Below are 20,675 nucleotides of genomic sequence, written 5' to 3' on the forward strand. Positions count from 1 at the left end.
ATATTGGTTTCAAAGGAGAAGCTAGGAAGCCTAGTGATATTTTTCTAGAATGCCTTCTTTGACATGCATGTCAGTTTTCTGCTAGTTTGGAAAATAAAGTTCCCTATGCTTGTTACAGAGCAGTTGTTTAATGCCTAGCTTCAGCATGTGCTAGTCTCTCATTATAGCTTTCTGCTCACTACTGCTCCAAAATTCAAGTTAGTTTTTATTTCTAGAATTGTATCCCCCCTTGCGCATGTGGTTAAATAGTAGTTTCAAAATAAAGCCAGGGCTTAAATTCTACATAATTTGAGTGGTACTACTCAAAAAAGGTTTCTTTTGTCTTTTGAGACAAGATTTTTTTCTGTAGCCTTGGCTGTTTTGGAACTTGTTTTATAGACCAGCTTGACCTCAGATTCAGAGATCTGCCTGCCTCTGCCTCTCGAGAGCTGGAATTAAAGGAGTGCGCCACCACCACCACCTGGCCAAAAAAAAAAAAAGTTTTTTCTTAAATCCCAGCAATATTAGTGTATTTTCCCCATCCTATTTTTGTTTGTTAAAGAAAAAGTAGCAGGGGCTGGAGAGATGGCTCAGTGGTTAAGAGCACTGGCTGCTCTTCCAGAGGTCCTGAGTTCAATTCCTAGCAACCACATGGTGACTCACAACCATCTGTAATGAGATCTGGCGCCCTCTTCTGGTGTGTGGGCATACATGGAGGCAGATTGTTGTATATTGTATACATAATAAATAATTAAAAAAAAAAGAAAAAGTAGCAGGACTGTCTCTAGAGGCAGCTGCTAAATTTACTTACACCCTTAGGGTTCTCACAGAGTAAAGAACTGGCAGGAAGGTACTCTGGAGTTTGAGGCCAGCCAGTAATCAGGTCCTGTCTCAAACAAACAAAAGAACCGACAAGATAGGGAAAGCATTGGAGGCAGAGATTTCATCTTAATATTCATATTGTAGATTAGTAAACTTGGTTACCCAGCACATGAGAGGCAGAGGCAAGCAGATCTCTTGAGTTCCAGGTCAACCTGGTCTACAAAGCGAGTTCCAGGCAAGTCAGAGCTGTTATAGAAAAAAACAAAACAACTACAAAACAAAACAAGGAAAAAAAAAAGGGAAAGAAGAGGAGATACTTGAAATGAATGAATCTCTCCTGAGCAGAAACAAAGGACATTTAACTGTCTGTCTTTCAGGAGGGCACTGTGAGAACTTGGAGCTCCACAAGGGCTAAGTGAAGAATTTTGTCCAGAGCTTGTATTTTGTTAATTTACCTGTCCTTCATCCCCTGCCGTATTTCCTGAGTGGAGGGTTCTATGCCAGTCTGTCTGCTCTGCCTGTGCTCTGCCACTCTGCTGGCCATTCCCCTACTCATGTGCCTCTTGTTGCTCATTTCAGAAAGATTTCCGAGTGCAGGAACTCCCACTGGCTCGTATTAAGAAGATTATGAAACTGGATGAAGATGTGAAGGTGAATTCTCCTTATCTTTAAGGTTCATATTAGAGCTGAAACTATGGGTACTGCTCTCGGGTATACAGTTCAACAGAAAGGAAAGTATTAGGATATGTTACCTATGATTTTATTTGGCTTTTATCTAAAATGAAGTGACCTTAAATTAAAAATTTTTAGTTATTGTATGATGTTTCTTTGAAAATCAGGGATATTGTGGGAGTTTTTTCCCAGATACTGTTTGCTTCTGAGATCAGGGGCTGTCCCTTATTTTTTTTTTTTTTTTTTTTTTTGGTTTTTCGAGACAGGGTTTCTCTGTGGTTTTGGAGCCTGTCCTGGAACTAGCTCTTGTAGACCAGGCTGGTCTCGAACTCCCAGAGATCCACCTGCCTCTGCCTCCCGAGTGCTGGGATTAAAGGCGTGTGCCACCACCGCCCGGCTTTAATTAATTTTTTTAAACTATCTTTTCCCATTTTACATACCTATCCCAGTTTCCACTCCTTTCCTCCTACTCCACCCCCAATCCTTATTCTCAGGGAGGATAAGGCCTCCCATGGGAGGTCACCAAAATCTAGCACATTGCTTTGAGGCAGGACCAAGGCTCTCTCCACTATATCTAGGCTGAGCGAGGTATCCCTCCCAAGAGAATGGGTTCTAGAAATTTTACAGTACAAGTAGTAGGGATAAATCCTGGTCTCACTGCCAGTGGCCCCACAGTCTGCCCCAGCCATACAGCTGTCATCCACATTCAGAGGGCCTAGTTTGGTTCTGTGCTTGTTCCCCTGCTGTTAGACCAGAGTCAGTGAGCTCCCTTAGCTCAGGTAAGCTGTTTCAGTGGGTATCCCCATCATGGTCTTGACCCCTTTGCTCATGTTATTTCTCCTCCCTCTATTTGACTGGACTTTGGGAGCTTGACCCAGTGCTTTACTGTGGATCTATGCATCTGCTTCCATCAGTTGCTGGATGAAGGTTCTATGATGACATTTAAGATAGTCATCAATCTGGCTACAGGGCAAGGCCAGTTCAGGCATCCTCTCCTCTATTGCTTAGGGCCTTAACTGGGGGTCATTCTTGTGGATTCCTGGGAATTTCTCTGGTGCCAGGTTTCTTTTTTTTCTTAATATTTATTTATTTGTTTGTTTGTTTGTTTGTTTATTTATGATATGCACAATATTCTGCCTGCATGTATCCCTGTGGGCCAGAAGAGGGCACCAGATCTCATTACAGATGGTTGTGAGCCACCATATGGTTGCTGGGAATTGAACTCAAGACCTCTGGAAGAGCAACAACATCTCACCAGCCCCCTAATGCCAGGTTTCTTGCAACCTCATAATGTCTCCCTCAATTAAGATATCACTTTTCTTGCTCTCACTCCTGCCCTTTCTCCATCTCGACCATCCCATTCCCTCAAGTTCTTCCCCTCCCCCCCTTTCCCCTCCTCCCAATTTTCTCAGGAGAACCTGTCTATTTCCCCTTCGCAGGGGATCATGTATGTTTCTCTTAGGGTTCTCCTTGTTACCTAGCTTCTCTGGAGTCATGGACTGTAGGCTGGTCATCCTTTGCTTTCCGTCTAATATCATATCCACTTATGAGTGAGTACATACCGTACTTGTTGCTTTCCCCTAATTCTTTTGTTTTTATATTTTAAACGGTTGTTTGTATCAGTTCAACAGAACATTACTATTCTCAGCATCTTGCTACAGTCTCTGTCTTTTTCTGAGCTGTGAGAAAGTTCTACTGATGATATTGTGATGCCTTAATCACCTTCTCTTGTTGTGCTAGGACACCATGACTAAAGGACTTAGAGTTTCAGGGGGTTAGAGTCCATGACCAATTATGTTAGGGAGCATGCAGCAGGCAGGCAGGTATAGTACAAGCAGTAGCTGGGAGCTGACATCTTAAAAGATACAGTCACAAGGCAGAGGGACTGTAATGGTATGGGTTTTAGAACCTTAAAGTGTGCCCCCAGTGACATACCTCTTCCAATAAAGATACACCTCCTAATCCTTCCCAAGCAGTTCCACCAACTGGGGACCAAGTATTCAATATATTAGCCTGTGGGGGCCATTCTCATTTAAACCACATGTATCTTTCTGATATTCTGACCTTAAAAACAGTCAGTCCTTTAATCCCAGCACTTGGGAGGCAGAGCTGCTACCGGCAGATCTCTGAGTTCCAGGCCAGCCTGGTCTATAGAGCAAGTTCCAGGATAGCCAGGGCCACACAGAGAACACCCCCCTCCCCAACAAAACTAAATAAATAACAAAACAAGCCATGAATGAATTACACTTATGAGAGGATAAATCCTTGTTGGCCTTTTTTTCCCTATGAGTTCACCTCGGATTATGATTCTCAGAGATGAATAACTTAGTCACTTCTCTGTAAATGTGAACTGTCTTTGAATTTTCAATGACAACTAACAGTTCATATAGCATTCATATTCCCTTTTATTAGTTTTGTTCCTTGAATAACTCTATGGGATAAGTAATCTGTTTGTCGAGACAGGTGTCACCTCATTATGTAGCCTAGCTTTGCCTGGAACTTTTGGTTATCCTGTCTCTCCCTCCTGAGCGCTGGGATACTCTAGGCATGTGCCATCATGGCTGCCCATTTTACAGCTGTGGAAGTATGCAAAAGAATGAAATGACCACCTGTGTTGGTAGAACCAAGATCCCAGTTCTCTCTTTAACTATATAGTTAGACACACACACATCCCGTCTGTATAACTCTACAACTTTGGTTGAATTTGGAAGTTAGACATACTAAGGAAGCTTAGTATTTTTAGGCACTGTGCTGGGTACACAGGTGACAGCTTCTTACTTTCCTTAGTAACACCAGAAGTTTATCTTTGCTTTTTGTTTGTTTTGTTTTTCTAGTTTAAGAAAAATAAAGGCCAGGAAGGTGAAAATTGTGAGATTTTTATCCCATTCCATTGGCACCCAAACTTCCCTCATAATTTTTGGAATTAGAATCTAAACTCTGCCACCTATTTCTGTAGCTGTGGCCACATCACTTTACTTTTTTTTTTAGTCCTATTTGTTTGGAAGGTTTTTTGTTTTGTTTTTTTAAATGCCTATAATCCCAGCATTGGGAGGTGAGAATCAAGCATCTAAGGAGTCTGGCCTGTATTATAAGAGACACTAACAAGGCAAAAAGTGAACCCTATGGATGGCACCTCACAATGGCAGGCACTAGATAAGTATGCAGCCTTCCCTTCCTTTCTTCCTGTTACTTGTTTTACCCCTACCCGGGGATTTATTTTACTTGGGACTCTCCAGAGGCCATCACCTTATTTTTTTTAGCTCTTGTCCCAAGATAGCATTGACATAAGAGACTGACGGGCTTGAATATTCGTTATGGTGGTTGACAGTGTGGTGACAATCTCTTCTAGATGATCAGTGCAGAAGCCCCTGTGCTCTTCGCCAAGGCAGCCCAGATCTTTATCACAGAGCTGACTCTTCGAGCCTGGATCCACACAGAGGACAACAAACGCCGGACCCTTCAGGTAATGCAGACTCACACTGCTTTTGCCTGCCTTTTCCTCTCCTGTGCTTTGGACTGATGCCTCTGCCATATGTAATTGTGATCTTCCTCTGTTGGAACACAGGTATACTTTGTAGACAATGATGGTATAGTTTCCAGGTCTCACATGGTTTTCACAAACTCATTGATGGAGCACTCTTTTTACTTGGTTCATCTACATAGAAGCAAAGGCTCAAGTGATCCAGTATTTGTTTGTAGATGTAACTTCTGGTTGGAAGCCTGAAGCTGTCAGAAAAAGACAATCCCAGAAAGAATTCAAGGCCTTACTGATTGTACTAGATTTTTTTTTTTAATTCCTTGTCTGCCTGCCTTGAGATTGTTTCCTTTTGTTCTCCTTTTATTTTGTTGTTATTTTTTGTTTGTTTGATTTGGGGCCTCACTAAGTAACTGATTAGTGGAGAACTCATTATGTAGATCAGACTGACCTTGAACTCACAGAGATCCCCGTCTTTGTGTTTTCTTTATTTTAACTTAGCAAGTCAACATTTTACTGTTTCTTTTTCTCCTTCATTCCGTCCATAGATGAGCTGTTTACTTCGCTTGAACAGGTGACATCATCAAGAGTGTGACACTCTTAACACTCAGATGAGTTCTGGCAGATTTTAAGATATGCCCTACTTCATTTAGGAGGCTTTATTATCAAGCTGGTGGTTGGCAAGAAGAGTAGATTAGAGGCTTACATTTCAGTGGCTTGGGGCCATGACAGTCGATATAAAATTTCTACTCTCCTGTTTAATCTGATGGCTCCGCTTTGCTAAGAAGTGGAATATAGAGGTTGCTGAGGATTACTCTAGTCTACCACTGTAACTCTCTGAACACACCCAATCTTTTCTGATCTGGGAAGCTAAACAGGGTTGGGCCTAGTTAATACTTTGATGGGAAGCTATCTGGGAATACTGGGTGCTGTGTACTAAAAAGAAAAAAAAATTTTACTCTATCTGATTTATCGAACCTCACACATCATCCAGCCATAAAGTGGTCTGTTAGGTTGTTTTGTTTTGATTTTTTTTGTTTTCGAGACAGGGTTTCTTTGTAGCTCTGGCTGTCCTGGAACTTGCTCCTAGACCAGGCTGGCCTTGAATTCAGATATCCGCCTGACTCTGTCTCCCAGTGCTGGGATTAAAGATTTGTGCACCACCACCTGTCAAAGTGATCTATTTAAAATACATTTTAAAGTTTACTTTCCCCTACATACTTGAATATATCATACACTTGAGTTAGTGTTTTTTCTTTTCCCTTAAAACTTTGAACGAACTACACATATTAAAATCTATATATTAAACTCCTAGGGATAATGGGGATGTCAGGCTTGAAGAGAAAGCCTACCTGAGCGTGTTAAGACATAAGACATTCTTGTCAGCTACCTAGTAAACAAGGCTTGAGCACTCAGGCTTAAATTCAGATTTAAACTTTGCATTGAACTAAGCAATGCAATCTTGAATTCCAAACTAAAAACCAATTAATTCAATTATAATTGCCTGTAAAAGAAAGAAAATGAAATAGTGGATTGACTTTGAAAAGGTTCATATGAATGAATGTTGGGCTAACCTTGCCAACCACAGAATGCCAGTTGAGACTACTGGCTTTGTTTCCTGAATTATCTGGAGTATGGTACTTTGACAACTGTATGGAGGGCCTTGAAACCAGAACAAGCAGAAACAGTAGTGAGTAGGACTCGGGTGTCTTGTCCCAGAGCACAAGATGTGTGTATCTCTTTCGTTGATTTTTGTCAGACAAGTCTGATACAAGTTTGGCTGTTCTTATTTAGCTCTAGACACACCTACAGATATTTAGTGCAACCTAAAAGTCATCTCCTTGGGCTGGGGTAGCTCAGTGGTAGAACACCTGCCTAATATGGGCAAGGCCCTAGGTTTAATCCCATATTCAGGGAGTGGGGCATGGAGGGGAGTCATGTCTTCTTACTTGAAAGATAATAAAGCCAAAAGAACTATATTCTTCCTACACCTGTTTTTTTGTTTGTTTTTGTTTTTAAACTCTGTTTTTCTTTTTTGCAGAGGAATGATATTGCTATGGCAATTACAAAATTTGATCAGTTCGACTTTCTCATCGACATTGTTCCAAGAGATGAACTGAAGCCTCCAAAGCGTCAGGTGAGCAGGGAGGGCATGCCCAACTGTTGGCTGCAGGGCCTGGGCACACTGCTGTTGAGGGCTCCTCCCACCCTCCTAAGGCATTTGCTATTTTTGTTTCTCCTCTCTAGCCCAGATCATCCTCAACATTTCTTTCTCCTCATTTATGGGTGCTTTTAACTCAGTGCCTTGGGGTGCTGTTGCAGTGACAGTTAAAGACTTCAGTCATAAACAGTGGGATAAACTTATTTCAAGATCTCTTGATCCAAAATTAAAGTTTTCTCAGCCAGGCAGATTTCAGGTTCTAAGATTTCAGGTTCTCTGTAAATAATGGCATTGGAGTGAGAGACCTTTTTCCTTAGTCTGTTGTGTCTTACATAGTGCCCTGGCTCTACCCTCCAGTCACTGGTTCAGAGCCTTAAAGTTCCCATTCAAGTTTAGAACACCATTTACATTTTTCTTTTCAATCACAAGAACTGAGTGTCTGCCCTCTCTTCTGCCTGCTCACCCCCAGAGCTCACACCAACTGTTTTGTTGAGATTTGAGTGCATATAACTTTCCATTGTGACTGTAATAGACCCATCCTATAGAGCTCATTTTTCAGGCACACAGTTCACATGATTCACTAGGTTTAGTGGAACATTTGGGAAATAGTGGCAGAGCCTCACAGAAGCAAAGCCATACAGTGTTCTGCCTGATTTTTGTTCATAAAATTTAGGTGTTTTTAACAAATGATTTTGTAGTATACTGTCCATAGTCATTTAATGACAACCATTCTCCCCATCCTGACCTGTACTAATAACCAGTCAGAAAATGTGTTGGAGAAGTGGGTACCTAATTGACATTAATTCTGACCCTTCATGAGGGTTTGAGTTAGCAAGCCCTGGGTCACCTCCTTTATGGGAGCAGGGTGTGCCTCACTGAAGCTCCTTTTTTTCTGGGCAGTCTTTGCTACTGTAAACATCCTTGACTGGAAGCTGTAAGCTGTTGAGAAGAGCTTTCAGTCGGATGTTTACAGCGGCAGGCTGCCACAGTCGTCCCCGGCTACGCGCATCGACTTTGAGACATTACAGGTTTGTGCCTTGGACTTGACTCCTCTTCTTGGGGTGCTTCCTTTCTCTCTGAGAAGTCACAAGACTCAAACTGCCTCTCTTCTTTTGGAGCTAATGACACCACGAGCCTGCTTTCCTTGTTGGATTTTTGCTCCCATGTGTCCACCCGGAGCTCCCTTTAAAAACAGGCGGTAAGATCTGTGCTGCAGTCAGGCATTGCTCTTACTGCACTGACTCCTTGTTCACTGTGGGCTGCCTGTTGAATGGAGGACTTAAGAGAAGGGTGGTTTTCTACCGCTGCGGTCCTCAGCCTTCCTAATGCCACAGCCCTTTGATACAGCTTCTTGTGTTATGCTGACACCCAACCATAAATTATTTTGTTGCTGCTTCATAACTCTAATTTTACTACGGTTATGAATCATAATGTAAATATCTATGCTTTCCAATGGCCTTAGGTGATCCCTGTTGAAAAGGTTGTATGCCCTCCCACTGCAAAAGGGTTCGCAACCCACAGGTTGAAAATCACTGTCTTCTCCCTTCCTCCAGAGTTCTTTGCCCTTCTGGGTCTCAGAGTGTTTGTCCTTCAGAATGTTAGACTTGAAGTGCTCTGGGTTTAGGTTTTTGATACACGGTCTCATTGTGTATCCCTGGCTAGACTGAAACTCTCTGGGTAGACTAGGCTGTCCTGGAACTCAGAGATCCACCTGCCTCTGCCTTTTGAATGCTGGGACTTAGCGTCTCCCTTTAAAGAGTATCCAGCAGGAACACTCTTTATGTTGCCAGGTTTTAGTTCTTTGTAGGTGTTTGAGCTATTGATTGGCACCCTATTCAGGACAGCTTCTGCCTGGCGTTTAAAAGGTTGAGACTGCTGAAAGCTGGCCTGAAATTCTAAGATAGCAGTTTCTAATTCTCTGTAGACAAGTTTTCCCAAGCTCCAAATTGGCTGGCACCTCCTAAAGTCATTTTAAAAGTGCCTACTCTCCAAAACACACCTCTGAAGGAGGGGTTTGCTCTGCTACTAAAGCAAATGCATTTTTTCCCCATCTGGAGCTGGCTGCTCATCAGTGTAGTCATGGCCCTGTGAAGTGATGCTATTTGTTCCCTGGCATTGGTTTTCAGTCTTAGCATTGGAAACACCACTGCTAATATTAAGCAAGTACCCCCTTCTGTTTTGACTCAGTCATTCAGGGATTATAGAGCTCAGGGTGCTGTTATACCTGGGAAAGGGAAATACTGAATTGTGATCTAAGGTCCTGACTTCTCAGAGATTATTTGGAATCTCTTTGTTTCCGTGGATATGACTGGGCTGTTTGCAGTAAAAGGTAGTCGAGGGCTGTCTTCTTCCCACTAAGCTATGAGTTGAAAGTTCCTGCTCATTGAAATGTCATTGTCTTCCCACTCATTTCTTTATATCAAGCATAATCATTCCCTTGCTGGCTTGACCTCCATTTGCAGAATGAGTCTTCATAAAACAGAAGAAACCATACTTGTTCCTCCTGTCACAGTGATTTGAAAACAGCCGTGCTTTGTCCTGACAACAGTGTCCTAGAAACTGTCTAGTTCATTATTGCCTGAGAGGATACAGTAGGAAGATAGGAGAAGCCACCTACGTGCTTGATAGCTTTCGGTATTTTGGGTTCTGGCAGAGGTATTAAATAGTTTGCTATTTGTCTTGTTAAAACAAAAACACATTTGGTGCTTGATAACTCTAATCAGGGATACCTAGAGCCAGCACAGATCAAAGGCAGGAAGTACTAGTGTCCCCCAGCTGCCTGACTGCCATCATCTGGTCTGTGTTCGCAAGTCTTAATATTCTCATTGCCAAGAGCTTAACCTGTCAAGTCTGGTCTTCCTATTTATAAAATAAAAAGGGAAACCTCAGTGTGGGGGTGGGGGAGAGATACACATCAAACTTATTTCTACAGCTTTGAAAGAGCATTTAGTCTCAGTTTTATGGTTCAAAAGGTATGTTATTCCTGCCAGGACATGGTTGCCAGCTGACATTTGTTTAAAATGGAAAAGAAGCTGGAGTTGAAATGGACCTGGCTTTGTCATTATTAGGGTAGTCTAGAATTTGAGGCATAGATGAAAATAAAGGGGACACTACTGCTTCTTCTGCCCTGCATAATCATGTTGAGGATTGAAACTGGGTTTTGAAGCACAGAATACATTATTAGCCCAGAAGGTCAGCTTATGTTAAAGACTTGCTTAGCTATCAAGAATGTTAGGAGTTGTTTCCTGGTCTGGGATGACATTATATAAGATTCAGGTTTCTTAGAGGCCAGCTGTCCGTGATCCCAGTTACAGTATCCACAGGCAAATACAGAAGTACTCAGCCCAGTGCTGCAAGGACAACTTTTCCACACATGTGGTCACAGGATCTTAGGGAGACTAAGGAGAGTGGAAGTGCTGTCTTCTAAAGGTATCGGTGTAGCTGCTAGGTTCAGAAGAATTTGTCTATAGTCAGGATGCATTCAGAAAAGTCTCATCATTGAGGCAGTACTTACCAATGCCTGTATGGGAATACCAGGAACAGTAGCGAGCAAGAGAGGCAGTATTTGCCCTCATGGGACTTACATTTGAGCAGATCTGGCAGTTAGTTTGCTATGCAGGTATAAAATCTTGTAGTGAGTACAGTGCCATGGAAGCACATGTTGGGGAACATTGAGCAATTCAGAAGGTCTCAGTACCTTGTGGAAGTATCTCTTCTGAAACTTGATAGACTTAGCTCTAAATAAGGATGTGAATAAAATTAGCTGATATCTTTACTCAGCCCATATGGTTGAATGTTTTTGTTGTCCTAGACAGGGACACCATGTGTCACAGGTCACTCGGAATGAGATGCTGATCTCTGTGGGTGGTCAGGGGCCCACCAACCCCTGGGCTGTAACCATGTTGTAGTGTGTGTAAACATCCTACACTCTCAGCTGTGAGCTCAAGGTGGCTGGGAGAGGGTTGTTTACTCCTTCTGCCATGGAAAACGTCAGCTGAAGAACAATCTCTTCACCCACCGGACAGAATGCTGCCTCTCTAGTCAGCCACGGCAGCACTCCAGCGGAGAGCTATCATCAGGCCCCCTGGGTTGTACTTCTGTGGCTAAGTACGAGTAGACTCAGGTGTGACGCTGTGGTAGACCGTCTGTGGTAAACACGGAGCTTTCAGTGTGCTATGAAAAGCTGGCTCTGGTATTGGAGCCCAGGAAAAGCCATTTCTACTTTTCTTCATATTCCCTCCTGGAAAGGGGGATGCTGTCTTTTATGGAACTTGGAGACAGTAAATCTGGGTAGTACCTTCCTATTGCTGGCAGGGAGCACTGTTCTCCGATCACAGGCCTTACAGAATCTACTGAGCTCTGTTGGTACGTGGTTGTTGCTTACGGTAATTATTTGTCTGTGCAGCTCATCACACAATGGATGATTATTCGGTGCTTCAGAAAATTGGCTGTATGTTCTGTGAAGCCTATAGAAGCTGTTATTTTTAGTTTGATTTAGCACAACTGGTCTCTTCACATTCCCCTTTTCCTTTGACTGCAAATGTGGAGAGCTCAGCATTCAGCAGGCAACTGCACATAGCCTGTTTGGGGGAAGAGTGGAAATTCACTGTGGCAGTTGCTGAGTTGGTTTTTTTTCCCTTACCTGAATCTCCTTCCATTCCACAGGAGGAGGTGCGCCAGTCTGTGACTCCTGCGGAGCCTGTCCAGTACTACTTCACGCTGGCTCAGCAGCCCACTGCTGTCCAGGTCCAGGGACAGCAGCAAGGCCAGCAGACCACCAGTTCCACAACTACAATCCAGCCTGGGCAAATCATCATTGCACAACCTCAGCAGGGTCAGGTCTGTGAGCTGCAGAGGGTACCAGCCTAATGCAACAGTGCCTCTTAGGTTTGGGTGGTGGGGAAAGTGTTCTGTGCAGAGAGAGGCCACCACATCCTTACAGAGTGCTGCATTTGATGTCTGGAAACCTGAGCTTTCCTGTGATTGAGTCACCGAAGCCAAGTGTCACCCTAATCTCTCTAGACCCTGTTTTCCTCATAGGTCAGATGAGGAAAATGCAGTGGACAAGATGTTCTCCAGGATCCCTGTGAGCTCAGACATTTTAGATGGAAAAAAAAAAAAAAACTTCCCTAATGCACCCATGAACAGTAGTGGGATGTCTGTAAAAGGTCTTTTCAGCGGACTTTACACCTGTATCTGTCCGTACCAGGATGGAATTTGTACCCTTAAAGGGGAGAGCAATATGATTGCCAGCTTGCGGAGCTCTCCTTTCTGGCAGTTCTCTGTCCTACTGTATTTGTGTCAGGTGACCTTCTCTTTTGACAATAGTAATCAGAGGATTTTTTTTTCTCCCCCATAGTACTGTTGAGAGCAGTACCATCCGTTGGGAGTCATGAGAGGCTGCAGAGGACTCAGTTCTGTGAGCTCTGAATCCAAATTCTGTCAGTCATTTCTTTATTTATTCATCAAACAGTGAGCATCCTCTGTGAGTAAAGTCTTATGCTAGGTATTGGGGACATGAGCATGAATAAACAACCCTGGTTTCCAAGGAATTCACAAGAGTATTAATTGGGAGTACAAATATTGTAAAAGTTGTATCACCACATGGGATGAGTGAGGCAAGACAACCTTAGAATTATATACAGAGTGTTATCAACAGAGTCCCTAACAAAGATGTGAGGAACTGGTGAAAAGGTTCTTAGAGGCCCCTGAATGGGGTAATGTGACTCGTAGAGGGATCAATAGAAGTGTTAATAGACTGGGAAAGCATGGTATTCTGCTTGAAGGCTTACAGTGAGAAACATTTAGACATGGTGCCACATGCGTATAATCCCAGCACTCTGGAGATGGGGGTAGGAAAATCAGGAGTTTGAGACTAGCTGCAACTACATGAGACCTTGTCTCAGAACAAGCAAGCAAAGCAAACAGACAGACAGAAAAGTGAGAAACAGCAACGGAAGTGGTGGGAGAATATAATTAGCTTGGAGATAGCTAGGCAAGTCCAGGAAACATTCTGAAGAGCCTTGTATATTCTGGTAAAGGGCTAAATTTACCTAGAAGAAAAACATTGGGGTGGGATGGATTTAAATATTAATTTTGACTTTAAGGTTTATTCCTTGTTCATTTATTTATTCATAAAATAGAAATATATTGAGTGTTCTCTCTGCATCCAACACTGCTAGGCAGGCAAGGTTCAAAGCTGATTATAGCCAGTCCTCTCCTCAGGCATTCACTGCACCCTGAAGCCTCAGGCAACTTCTTTGGCTTGTGCTTATGCCTCTTTAGCAAGAGAGCTTTACCTGCCAAAGGCCTTTCCCTTTACTGAGTGAGCTTAAAGAGAGACTACCAAGGGCTGGCGCTGATTGGCTGATTATCCCAAGAAGCCCAGGGCTGCTGTGCTTACAGAAGGACACTGTAGGTGATTTGACAGCTGCCATGCTACCATGAGCCCTCATTTTCCTGTAACGAATTAGAAATACCTTGGAAATCCTCTCCAAAATCGGGTTGATGAGTTGGCAGCGTGCTTTTTTTGTTGGGTGGGGTCAGCAAAAATTTCATCTGTCTTCCTTGCCAACTAAGACCTGCTGGACTTGGAGCTGAGAAAGCTTGTGAGGTTGGTGAAGTTGGTCCCTTCAAGCTGTTTGCTGTCTTAATGCTTCAGGGGGACTGGGTTACACCTCCCTGGGCCCATAATGAACGAGTAGTAAAGACTGTTTCAATTTGAGTGCAAGTATCTTCCCTAAGATAAAATATACATTAAGACAAAGTTGGACGGAACTGTGGTGAAGTGAATTCTGTGTTTTATGTTTTTAGTTGGGAACTTCTCTTGGTGTGGAACAGGCAGGTGGAGTATCATGATCATGATAGACAAATAAAAGAGATGTTTGGTGTTGTACTAGCCCACCAAGGATACTTTCATTGAGAATACTGTCTCTCCTTTCCTCTTCCAGTTTTCAGTAATTTTTCCTTACTTAGTAATCTCTTCTATAGTTCCTAGCCTCCCCTCTCCCCGTCTTATAAGTTATAATGTCTGGGGTACTTGTGCAGTCATGAGTTGGCATCAGAAAAGCAATATTATTTGAAGCCCATGATTCTTTTGAGATTCCCAGTATCATCTGATTGACAAAGTTCTTAATTCAGAGGGAGGAAGATCGTGTCTGAAGTGGGATGTAAGTCATGGATAAGGCAGAAGTTTCTTAACCCTAGATCAACATTTCTAGACCATTGCAGCTCTTGCTCTGCTGAGGGTAGGCTTTTATGAGTTGTCTTCACTCTCTCCTCTGGGAAGCTATGCTCTGTGGTCTGTAGCAACTGTCTGACTAAGGTGGGCAAGAGTCACTCTGCTGTTTAAGTGGGTGAAAGCCTGCATGCACTAGCCCTAGTCTTAGAAGTAAGCCAGTGTGCTTTTTCTCTTAGTGTGTTTCATACCTATGACATAGTCTAGGACCTTAAATAAAATTTTTGTATAGGTTCCACTTTATGTTTCATTGTGCCCTCCAAATTCACCTGCTTTAAATTTATCATGGGTCTCTTTGTGTGAGTTATCATAATTGCTTTGAATTTCCCCCCTTATATTGTATGCACTTTGCCATCACTAAAGGACTATGGAGTTATAGCATTTGAAGCCCGGGCATTTAAACTTAGACTAAGGCAGATATTCTGCACTGTGAACCTAAAACTTGATTTGGCTTTCTTATTTCTCATTTGACTTAACTCTAGCTATGGTGTAGACCCATTGGGCTGCATGTTAAGAGGGTGACAAATCTAGGCATTAATAGAGAGAGAGTGTGTGTTCCCAGTTCACTTCTTCAGGCGCTCAGCCAGAACTCAAGCAGCTCTCTCTTGACTCTTCCCTCTAGAGCACACCCGTGACAATGCAGGTCGGAGAGGGTCAGCAGGTACAGATTGTGCAGGCCCAGCCTCAGGGTCAAACACAACAGGCCCAGAGTGGCACTGGACAGACCATGCAGGTGATGCAGCAGATCATCACCAACACTGGAGAGATCCAGCAGATCCCGGTAAGCCTGTTCTGTCCCCCACCCGAACTCTTCTCTCCCATCACACACCCAGCTTTGTCCATTGTTTCCTTTCCACTCTGCTTCAGTTCAGATTCTGCCTCATCTGTGGTGTAGCTCTTCTCTCTTCCCCTCCTACACCTACACAGAGAAATCATGGTAGCTCTATCTCACACCTATCTTTATTGTTGTTGTTATTATGTTTATTTGTTTGTGCATGGGTGGGTATGCTTCTCTGTATTCATGTAGAAATCAGGCCAATGTTGTGGGATGAGATTTTCTAGTATTGGTCTGGTAGGGAATTTGGGTACCAGAACCTCTTCCACCAAGTGGGTCCTGGGGATTGAACTTGTGTTATCAGGCTTGTCGGCAGGTGCCATTTCACCATTCCCAGACCTATCTTTTAATTAGCAGAGAATATGAAGGAGGTATGTAGGGAAAGCCATAAATATACTTGTTGCATATTCATGAGCTGGTTCCTAGGGGAGCCTGCAGCAAAGTATATTTTTGGTATTCATTGAACTTACCCATTCCTTTACTGTAAACTGTTGCTTCTTGCATGCCTAGAGGGATTTCATTTCTTAGTTGTTTTTATTTATTTTTAATTTATGCATATGGGTATTCTCATTGCATGTATGTCTGTGCATCGTGTCCAAGCAGTGTGTACTTGGTACCTGTGGAAGCCAGAAGAGGGCATAGAATCCCTTGGAACTAGAGTTAGAGATGGTTGGAACAGTATTGTGGGTGTAGAAATTGAACCCATGTCATGGAAGAGCAGCTGAGCTCTCTCTCCAGCCCCATGTTCTTTTATTTAAAAAACAGAAAACAAAAACTAAAACAAACAAGCAAACAAAAAACTGTCTTAGCACTTGCAAAGACTCTACATTGATCATTTTGCAACCAAAATGGGAAAGAGTAGAACAGTCCCCTGTGAAACAGAGTCTGATAGGAACCCACTTGGACTTGCTTTGCTACTTCCTCTCTGAAGCAAAGCCCAAAAAGAACCTTTTACTCAGTTTGGGAACTTTTCTAAAGTTATAAGGTAACAGACCAAGCAAAAGTGTAGGAAGGTGGGTTTGTAAGTATGTCTCACTCCGCTTCTTTGTATGAGCCAAAACAAGGCCATTTAACCATAGCTCCCATCTTGGAGTAGTAACTCCCTCCCTCTATAGAACAAACCATTGGTCCAGAAGATTTGTAAGTAGTTGATCTTGACTGTTCTCAGACACCCTCTCAGAAGTTGACATTTCTAGACTCTTGAGGCTGCTCAACAAGGTGTGTAATAGTGGTGACTTCAAAGCAGAGACATTACTTCCATCACAAAAGCTAAAGGGAGAGGCTTGTTTGCTGAGGAACTTGGGCCAGGCAAAGCCACAAGGAGCAACAGGCCTGTTGTTGAAGGACTAAAGATCAGGGCAGCTCTGGGTTTCTCAAGCCTAACAAGCAAAGCCTCTTCCGTCACACCACTTGCAACCACTTGGCTGCCCTGGGAGTTTCTGCAGGTGTCACCTCCAACTACAAAATCTTAAATATTTGTGACTGTTAGGAACCTTACCTAGACCTGGGACAAGGCTTTAGTTTTTCATCATAGGATTTTTGGCTGGCCTTTGGTGACTTCCGACTAGACCACTGTCAGTCTGAGTAGATGAAATTTCTAAATACTTTGATCCACAGAAGTGGCTTGTTGTCAACTAGAATCTGCAGAATAGATTTGGTAAAAAGGAATCCAGACACAGTTTCCCAACAGCTCCTCTCAGCTCAGAAATGAAGTGGTGCAGGTCATGGTACACTCGCTGCATTTCACCATCGAGCCAGATCTTTAACATCTGTGTCTCCGAATTTTGACCATGACCTGAGTTATAGGCTAGGGGTAGAGTGCTGGCCTAGCTTCCTTGAACCCCCCCCCCCTCCGGTTTGATCCCTACTGCTGTTTAAACTACATGCTTGTAATCCCAGAACTTTGGAGGTAGAGGCAGGAAGATCAGAAGTTCAGTGGTGGCCTTGGCTATGTAGTGATTTCAGAGCCAGCCTGGGATACCTGAGACCCCTTTGTCTTTAGAACAAAACAAAACAAAAAACAACAACAACAACAACAAAAAAAACTTCCATTTTTCTTGATGGTTCAAATCCTTTGAGGTCAGCATTGCAGAAAAACATTTGGTGTAGCACTGCATGTAGGGCGCAGCTTTAGCCTGTCAGCACTTTCCTTATGGAAGTAGGGTTCTGCAATGGGGTTAGCTTTTAAAAGCCAGGAAGACTCATGTGCTGGTATAGCAATATGATACTGTGTGTCTGAGGAAATTTTCCTTGTGACAGAAGCAAGCTAAACAGCCAGGAGGGTGCTTTCTGGGCCCCTAGATAGAGACAGATCAAGTTACCTTGTACTCCCAGGAACTTTCAGCCCCTAAGTTGTGGGTATGCGCAGCCACCATCCTCATTACCCTTTGTATCTGCTTAGCTACAGACCTCAGTAACGGTCTCATTCCTCCCTTCATGCCCTGCTCTCAGGAATTCTAAGAGCACACTGTTCAGTGTAGGCTGTGGTGTTACTGTGTCATTTGAGGCTCCAGTGTGAGCACGAAGAGCTCTGGGGACAGTTTTGTAGTTTTGCTTTCCCTTAGTGAGGATTTTCTGCGAGAGTTTTCTGACTCTGCTTCCCTTGGGGAGCATTTGGCCAGAAGCTAGAGCTGAACATCAGAGATCTTCATGGTCCACAGACACTCCCCCCGCACTGGTCCTGAATCTTGGGGACAGAGAAAGTAAAGTGGGGCCAGGCTTTTCCTCCAAGATGAGTTGAATGGCTTGAATTGACAGCCATCTGTTTTGGGAACCTGGCAAGCCCTGGAACTGTTGAAAGTGGATGGATGGCAAGAAAGGTCCGCATTTGAAGCCCAGTCATTCTGAAGTGTTAGGTACTCTCAGAAAAGCCTCAGGTCAGGTCTGATCAAATAGCCAGCTGCTAGCAGATGAGCATGTGGCCATATTAGGGCATGCTCTTTTGTGTGGGGGTGGGGTGCTCTTCTTGTTCTGACCTCTGTTTAAAAGGGCTTTTATTCAGGGTAGGCTTCTTTGAGGGACTCACAGGGCATGGGCAATCTCTAAATCTGGTCATGGAAAGTACCTATATGAGACTGTGCTCAGACTGCTGTGGTCTCTGTCTCTGTCCTGCCCTAGGTACAACTGAATGCCGGCCAGCTGCAGTATATCCGCTTAGCCCAGCCTGTGTCAGGCACCCAAGTCGTGCAGGGACAGATCCAGACACTTGCCACCAATGCCCAACAGGTATGTACACTGGAGAGGGACAAGAATCTGCTGGCCAACTTTTAGCAAAGAGACTGCTGAGAACACAGTTCTCATTACCTTGTCCTTCAGCAAGAACCAATCACGCCAAACCTTTATGTGGTACCCAGGAGCAGATGGGATTGACTGGACAACTGGATTCACACTATGTTTCTTAACATCTTGCTATTGAGGGGCAAAGGCACAGACAGTGTATACCAAAAAGAGGCTGGGTATGGGTCCTTTCATGTCAGGCTGGAGGAAGTGTAGTTACCAGGCTGTGTTCCACCCTAAGCCCCAGTGGCAGTTGTGTTTTGGTATTTCTTGTGACCTTGGGAAAGCATGCTTAGCTTAATTTACTCTATAGGCAGACTCAGCCAGAGAAATCACCCCTTGTGTCCTCCCTGCCTTACAGTCTTGAAGACTCTGAGTCATAGGTACCAAAGGAACCACCTACTCCAGGCCTTGGGAGCCTAAGGGCCATGGTCGTCATTTGCAGATGATGGGGACAGTGGTAAAGGGGATGTATTGTTAATGGATCCTTTTGTCTTAGACCCAAAAAAAGCAGCAATCGTTTAAGAGCTGGACCCGTCTGGCCCAGTTGCATTTCTGGTGATGTATCTATTGACAGTGGTGACAGAGCTCAGTTAAAGCAGGTCTCCAAAGATCTCATTTGGGAAAATGTGAGGAATGAGCCAAAAGTAAGCATCTGAGCTCCACATCACCTCTGGGGTCGTTAAAGGGCCCTTTCCATCCCTGCAGTCTGCTTGTCTATGGACCTGGACTTTGCATTAGTTTCTTGGGTCTCAGTGACCCTTCTCAAGACTGGTTATGCAGCTGGGCGGTGGTGGCGCACGCCTTTAATCCCAGCACTAGGGAGGCAGGGGCAGATGGATCTCTGTGAGTGCGAGACCAGCCTGGTCTACAAGAGCTAGTTCCAGGGCAGGCACCAAAGCTACACACAGAAACCCTGTCTCAAACTGCCCCTTCCCCCAAAAAAAGTCTGGTTATGTCATGAGCCCATTTTCCTTTTTCTTTAAAAGCATGTAAGATTTTTTTTTTTTTTTTTTTGTCATTTTCTTGAGATCCAAGAAGCCTTTTTGTGGCATGGAAGCAGAAGGAAGTGAGAAGGGTTTGTGGTTCCTCCACTGCAGGTTTGGGCAGTAGAAGCCAGAACGTGGAGAGAAGGGGAGAGTCAAGAAGTGTTCTTTGAGGGCATTTAAAATCTCCATGATGTACATTTTACAGCTTGATACCTAGTAGGTGCTCAATAAATGTTGGTTGAATGAATGCTGGATAAAATACATGTGATTTAAAGGTAAATAGCAGCTACTGTAAATAGCAGTGTTGCTGGCTTCAAGGCACAGTTGGCTTTAATCTGTGAGAATTGTCAGTATGTCTGAGGTTTATTTGTTTATCCTAAAGGCGTTTCTGCAAGACTGACTGTTTTAGGGTAGTATGTAGATTAGTCATAGCTGCTATTAGCAAGCAGCTTACAGACCTACGGTAGGAGACAGACCTAGAATAAGCAATAATAAGAAACCCTTCTTATCTGCCCCTTTTTGGGTCCTTATAGCCTCCTTGGTAGGCTAGCAGGAGCTGTTTTGGGCCATTGTAAGGACACATGAGAGGGCAAGCTTTACCTGAGAGATTGGCTCTGATGATTCCAAAAGCTGGTACAGAGGCTGCTGCAAGTTTTGTGTTCCACAGATGTAGATGCATACACCCAGTTTATCCAGCTTTCCCAGCTCTGTCCAGCAGTTGTCATCATATTATACAGCTCCGCTTGTCAGGATGAAGTCCTTGAGTAAGATGGGAAGTTTGTGGGGTAAATGATTTTCTTGCTGCACACTGAGTGTCGGGGGGAAAAAAAGTGCTTCGTGACTTGCTACTGTGAGGACTGCGAAGGCCAAGGCTGCTGCTCACTAGGGTATTTCATATTGCAGTCACATAATCTGATATGAGTTTGCCTTGGAGCCCACCTTCCAAGGACAAAACGGAGCACTCACTGCTTTGCCTTTCACTTTGCAGTTTGCCTTAACTGACTGAAAAATAAACTCTTAAGGCTCCTGTTCAAAGCCATGAGTCTTATGTTAAAGCTGAGGAGCTGTGTGGCCTTACTGAACCTCAGATCCGAGGGGAGAGGATGGTTATGGTGTGCCTGTGTAAGACCAGATCTTTGCAAGCCCTCAGTGCAGGGCAACTGGGCGAGACTCTTACAGTTCTTTGTGACGCACTGCTCAGTGGCTGGCTTCATTCTAAGCACTCTGTA

At 43.8% G+C, this 20,675-nt stretch overlaps 1 protein-coding gene across 2 annotated transcripts in view; it reads left to right on the top strand.

Annotated features, from left to right (window-relative positions):
* Positions 1-20,675, top strand: part of Nfyc (nuclear transcription factor Y subunit gamma) — a 66,666-nt gene that overhangs the window by 43,823 nt on the left and 2,168 nt on the right. For both annotated transcript variants that reach the window (XM_050161299.1, XM_050161300.1), the window contains exons 3-8: positions 1,381-1,452; positions 4,823-4,936; positions 6,990-7,085; positions 11,775-11,948; positions 14,969-15,127; positions 18,299-18,406. In XM_050161299.1, coding sequence (XP_050017256.1) covers positions 1,381-1,452; positions 4,823-4,936; positions 6,990-7,085; positions 11,775-11,948; positions 14,969-15,127; positions 18,299-18,406 — 723 coding nt within the window. The remainder of the gene's footprint in view (positions 1-1,380; positions 1,453-4,822; positions 4,937-6,989; positions 7,086-11,774; positions 11,949-14,968; positions 15,128-18,298; positions 18,407-20,675) is intronic.

This window comes from Alexandromys fortis, unplaced genomic scaffold (genome assembly GCF_014885135.2).
Source record: "Alexandromys fortis isolate MF-2015 unplaced genomic scaffold, M_Fortis_MF-2015_v1.1 scaffold_122, whole genome shotgun sequence".
NCBI classification, from domain to species: domain Eukaryota; kingdom Metazoa; phylum Chordata; class Mammalia; order Rodentia; family Cricetidae; genus Alexandromys; species Alexandromys fortis.